Below are 6,478 nucleotides of genomic sequence, written 5' to 3'. Positions count from 1 at the left end.
TTTTCATTTTCAATTTCATAGATTGTTTATAATGACTTTTGCTAAAATTTCAAAATCAAAAGTTATCAAAACAAATTCTATGGGACTGAGAAATATTATTTTCTACTTTTTAGTCCATTTATAAAGGCGTTGTATATTAAAAAGTTTTTTTTATATTATTTATTTATTTATTTAAATCTATAAATATACAAACATACTTACGAACTAGAACAAGATTTGGTAAAGATATTTATTTAACCTTTGATTTCTTGCACGTTTGGCCTTTACTTTGAAAAACTTCTGTCAACACTGCACAGTGGTGCAAAACTGGAATTTAATGTCCATAACTCATTGGAGCCTTCATTTTTCAACGAATTTTATAAATTTGTATATGTTTATTAGATCGAGTTAATGTGTATAGGAGATTTGTTCGACTATGCGCATATAGCACAGAAAAATTCTACGTATAATTCTAAACAAATAGGATTATTTGTATTTTGCTGTAGAGATGTAAAGAAATGCTTAAATTTTGTATACAAACATGCTAGCATGCATTTATCCTTTTCTTAAAGTTTCGACCAGAGGGCGCAACAGTGAAAGTTTTCCCATTTTCTTCGAAATCTATTTTCGCAATTTGGAAACCTCCAAATTGATTTAAGACCCATGGTTCCTCGGAAAATTTGCTTAGAATCACACGTAGATTTCTCCAAAGCTAAATGCGCATAGTCAAAAAAAGTCGACCCGCCCTAGTTTGTATTAACTTTTTAGTGCAAAAAGCGGAAAAGGTAACAGTTTTAAAGACAATTGATTCTCCTGTTCTAGTTAATAAGTGTAACATAATAAAAACTAATTGAAAACATTTGTAGGATTCCACCAAAACCTTTTTCACAAGAAAATTTTAAATGTTATAAAAAAAAGTTTCACCAAAATTTAATCTGTTTTTGCTAACTTTTCGGGCACATCTGCATGTTGTGAAAGAAAAATGCATACCCACAATTTTTCTAACAGCCGGTTTCACCAGCAATTTAAATGTAAAATGGTTTTTTATTTTCCGTCAATTTCCATATAAAACTAAAAAAAAAATAAATCATTTTTCGCTTAAATTTCTTTCGTGAAATTGGCTGTAAGAACTAAAAAATAAATTTAGTTTCGTGAAAATTTTTTTACATTTAATTTTTTTTGAATTTATTTTCCATTTTAGGAGAACCACACAATTATTTTCAACTAGTTTTTATTATGTAACATTTATTAATTGGAACAGGAGAATCGGTTTTTTTCAAAATTAATACTTTTTCTGCGCTTTGCACTAAAAAATTTGATACAAGAAAATGAAAAGTCAAAAATCGGGCTCAACTGGTATTTTCCAAATTTTATGAGCCTTCATTTAAAGCAATTAATCGAATTGGGCGAAAAACGAAGGCTCCAGTAAATTATGAACTTTAAATGCCAGTTTTGAACCACTGTGCACTGGTAAGAAAAATATTGCACTTACATAGTTCTTATGTCGGATACCAATAGCAACTTTTATTGCTAAGTAAACAAAATTAAGAAGTTATTTTTTATATATTTACTGACTATAAAATCTAATTTTGTGTTTAGAAATTTTTTTAATTAAACGAACTTTATAAAGCCAAGAGATCCGTACTTCTTTATTTCTTCTTTCGTTAAAATCAAGGGGTAGGTGTCGACAGGAAGTGGCCATTTTTATTTTCCAACATTTTTCACAATTCAATTATTTCCTTTTTCTCGTCTGTTGTATATGTATGTATGTATGTACGAGTATATACTAAATATGTATGTGTGTGTGGACATTACTTTCTATGATTCTTTATGTCAACTGCACCAGCCGTCATATCACGGCCAATTATCGCTAAATGTCCGCTGAGACGCTGAGTTAAAATGTGTAGAACAAAAAAAAAAATAAAATAACTAATGCAATTATAGGATTTCCTTGCAGCCGCTTATGCGCTAAGTGTGTTTGTGCGTGGCATGTTAGCTTATGGGCGAAAAATTTGAACTCAAACGTAAAATAGAAATGTTTATCTAACATCATTGGCCTGTCGGCAGCAAAAAACAAATCGCCTCACACTCTCACATTTATTTACATATGTATGTAAACACGCATTCAATCTTAAAAAAAAATTTAAATTTAATTTTAAAATTTAAATTTGTAGGCAATGTGGGGCCTAAAACTGTCATAGTTGCAGTTTGTTTTGAGTACTTAGTTGTTAAAGCTTTTGCATAGAAATAGCAACGTAGTTAATTACGCATTCGCGGGTGTGCAATAAAAGTATGCAAATGTCGATACTTAGAAAAAATCGAATACAATTATCGTAGCTTGTCGGCACTGTCGTCAAACTTCAACTTGCACATACAACAATTGCTACAGCGCATATCTACACAATTAATTTTTAATTTTGCCAAATAGTTATGAGGAGTGTGGGCAATGAATAAAGAAAGCAAATGTAATAATAAAATTAATGCACGCAAGCAATAAGAAATGAGCGTGCATACTTATGGACTTTCCATATGCATAATGTATACTAAATTCGAAGTGTCTCCAGAGAAAAAAATATTTCTTTTAAAATTGATTGTACGAATAAATAATAAGGAAAAGGATATTAATGAACAAATGACTGCAGAACCAACTGAAATAGCGATACGTCAAATATATATGTATGTATGTAGTGTGATTAAACATTTTATTTTGTTTTTTGAAATCAATAAACATTACCTCAAACTATTGTTATTTGTGATAAAAAGAAAGAGAAACGTACTTTTTTATCAAAGAAAAAAGTTTTTTTTTGAGGTCGCGCTATCGTCCTTTTATAAAAACGCTGATGTTCTCAATTTTTTTTTATTTTCGTGAAATGTTAAAATGCAGCTAAAAATGTTGCTTTTACATTTAATTACTCTGGTATTATTGGGGAACATTCCCTTAATTTTATACCTGTTTTTGAAAAAATGATTGGATTTGTTTGAAACTTAGCACTCGGAAGCTTTTTGGGGTCCTGAATACGAATATGAAGTCAATGGCGGATCCTCTATGGCTATCAAACTCTTAAAAACTTACTAAATTTAAAATGTTGATACTGAACGTTTTAAGCATTGTCATGGAACTTGTTGCCATGGAGCTTGTTGAAACATGTTACCAGTGAATATCTGGGGTTGCTGATTACGAATCTGATATCAGATTTTCAAAATTTAAAATGGCGGATCCGAGTTTCAAACAAATCCCAAAATATTTTGCTTAAGTTGGTCGCTATATTAAATCCGCCATTTTTATTTTGAAAATTTGAATCAGATGCGTAATTAGTGACCCCAGAAACCCCTTGGTAACGAGTTTTAACCCTTAATTAGGCGCATGGGGTCAAGGCCATTTCAAGTTAAAAAACAAAAAACTGTCTTGAAGTGCTTAGAGCGTGCTCGCGCTCTTTCTAGCTTCCTAACTCCCCGCGGGGTACGTAAATAAGTCACGGCTAGAACATCGTCGTGTACACATGTGTCGCTACTCGCTTGAGTGCTGACCCCATGCGACTACTAACGTAACATTTTTTGGCGGAGGTAAGTTTTTATTTATTTTTTTTTTAAGTTTGAAGCCGAAATTATGTTTTTATTTTTTTTTTAAGTTAACGATAATATAGCACTTTAATTTTTTTGTTAATACATACTTCGTTTTCTTATTTTGAAAACTCTATTTCAACACTTTTATTGGGGTCACTGAGTCATACGACTAATTGTGTGATTTTCTGTATGCGCCTAATTAAGGGTTAACCCCATTAATTACTACATGAAAGCTACAATAGTTTGGACCTGCGTTCAAAAGCATATTAGAGAACAAGCAGGCTGTTGAACTTGCTAGGCAGGGCTCTGAAGGCCAATTAATGGGACTCGCACTGTGTCTTGGTGCTTCTAAAACTCCAGTCAAATTTCACACCCAATCCGGGCTTACACTATAATTCCGAGTATCAGCTGGTTCCTCGAAAAATTTTAAGGAACATGGAAGAATCAAAAACCAGCCATTTTATTTTTTGTTTGAAATCAAAAAATATTTATAGGTCGCTCAACAAAGCGCTCAATGTTTTCAATGTATTTTGTATGGGGGAAAAAAATTTTTCGTAGAAATGGTTTGGAATTCTTTAAAATCAATATTTAATGATCAGAAAACTCTGGTTCTTTTCAGGACACTTCCAATAATAATACCCAGTTGTTTATTTAACCATCGTAGGGGGTTTAAGCATAAAAATCCCCATTTAACTTTTTCACATGCATTTTTGGACCACCCTAATGCACACGCTCATAAGCAAGGACATTCATTCAAGTTCAATAGATTTCAAAGCCACGCTCACTCCCTTCCATTAAATGTGTGTAAGTAATTCATTTGCCACTTTGAACTGACTCATGCAGATCTCTGGTATATAAATATGTATATATATCGCTGCCTAAAGGTGAAAAGGTGCCAAATCCACTTTTGTTTAAATTTAGCTTTTGATGCAGAATGGCAGATATGGGGAAACTATATCGATTTTTCGTCTCTCCTGGACCTTTTCACATTTAAATAACGATATGTATATGACTATAGCTGAAATATATAATAAGGCAATGTGTTTGTTCTTGATAAACTGTACAACACCGAAATGAAAAGAGAATCTAATTAAATTAATTATGTAATTAAGAAAGGCTATTTTTTCTGCATTCGAAGTGAAGTTCTATGCTCTGTGGTTTTCAAGTTGCTGTATCATCATCTATGTATGTATGTACATACACGGGTATGTTATGTTCTTATAAAAGAAGAAAAACTCTCAATACACCCGCTGTGATGCATTGCTTGGGGTAAAATGTTAAACAAAAAAAAAACGCTCCAACTCGAACATCACTTATAAATATAAATACGCATATTAAATGTAGATATAAATGTAGATATAAAATATGTATGCATGCACTAACATACACATGTTACAACTTATATTTATTCGTTTAAATTAAAAACGCATGTTACAGCAAGAGCAACTACAACAACAACAACAACAGCCGCCTGTTTGTAGAAGACGCCGCCACATAATGAAGCACTTTGCCTTGTTTGGCTTTGCTGTTGCCGCTGTGTTGCAAATGCAATCGAATAAGCGGCTGCAAGACGCCATGCATCATGCTATCCTACTTACATAGATATACACATCATCTACATGGCTTTATCAGGGTATTGTGCCCCTCACCAACCCCCCCTCAAATCATCTATGAAATCAGGTTGTCTGCTGGCGGCTAAGCCTTTTCTTATATGTAAGTAAGATGCATGTACATTAGGGTGGTCCAAAAATGCATGTGAAAAAGTAGAGTCGGAATTTTTCTGCTCTCACCCCCTAGGATTGTTCTATACCGAAAAAATATGCCCTTATTTTTTTATTTTGAAATCAGAAAAAAATATTTAGAGGTCGCTCAAAGCGCCTACAGTTTTCCATGTATTTTATATGGGGAAAAAACAACTTTTCGTAGAAATGGTATAGACTTCCTGAAAAACCATGTTGGACCACCCTAATATACATACATACATATGTTTGTTAAAGCTCCAGCTAGACATCATTCGATTTTCTTGCAATTTAATTTCCCCCTTATTCATTTGCAGTGAAATAGCAACATTTTATTTATTTATGTCTGTATGTATGTATGTAAGTATTTATTTTTAACTTGCCGAGGAAACTTATTTTAATTGCAAGCGCAAAGAAATAAATTGAAGTACGCATAATAGATATTGTAATAGGGTTTGGCATGGATAAACATATGTACATACATATGTAGATGCATATGCACATATTTGTAGGAAAAGCGTATGGGTATGAACAGAAAATTATGACTTTAATCTAGAAGAAGGGGATCAAAGTGTACTTGAGTGATTTGTTATGGTAATTGATTAAAAGTATGTGCTCGCAAATACACATTTGTTAGTTTGTATGTATATTTACAAACATATACATAGGTATATAGTATCCGTGTAGGGAAATTCTGAACTAGTTCCTTATCGCCAAAAACGAACCAGTTCGATAGCAACTATGGACGTAAATCCCCACCTATTCAAAAGCTGTGAAATGTGATACTTTTCCAAACAATTTTTTTCTTATTTTTTAAAGCAACATATCGCTAGCTAAGAGTGAAAAGTTGCTAAGTCCGCTTTGTATAAAAAAATATATTTTGATGCAGGGAAGCAAAAACAACTAGAAATGCATCGTTTTCTAAAAGATGGAAGTACCTATTTCATTTCTAACCGTTTCTGTCCAGTGATACGCAAATTTTCTAAGTTCAAAGTTGTCACAGAAAAAGTGAGAAGTCACAAAGAATACAAACACTTTTCTTTAGCAATTTATATCTCAGGTGACGTACTTAGCACTGGTTCGGAACTATCGAAAAAGTAATGCAGAGCGAACTAGATCTCATCTGCCGAAATTAGAGCTGTTTGGAACTATCGAAAAAGTGGTTCGGTACAAAAATTTGTAATAACATTTTTAAC

At 32.4% G+C, this 6,478-nt stretch overlaps 1 protein-coding gene across 1 annotated transcript in view; it reads left to right on the top strand.

Moving 5' to 3' along the window:
* The window catches only part of LOC118747526 (protein bric-a-brac 1-like), an 85,050-nt gene extending 79,905 nt beyond the window's left edge, over nucleotides 1–5,145 (top strand). The window contains exon 2 of the mRNA XM_036481576.1: nucleotides 4,981–5,145. Coding sequence (XP_036337469.1) covers nucleotides 4,981–5,145 — 165 coding nt within the window. The remainder of the gene's footprint in view (nucleotides 1–4,980) is intronic.
* Nucleotides 5,146–6,478: the final 1,333 nt, after the last annotated feature.

Source organism: Rhagoletis pomonella, unplaced genomic scaffold (genome assembly GCF_013731165.1).
Source record: "Rhagoletis pomonella isolate Grant_MI unplaced genomic scaffold, Rhpom_1.0 Rhpom_scaffold_00012, whole genome shotgun sequence".
In the NCBI taxonomy this organism is placed as follows: domain Eukaryota; kingdom Metazoa; phylum Arthropoda; class Insecta; order Diptera; family Tephritidae; genus Rhagoletis; species Rhagoletis pomonella.
Note: the sequence above shows the minus strand (reverse complement) of the source record. Positions and strands in the feature narration are given on the sequence as shown.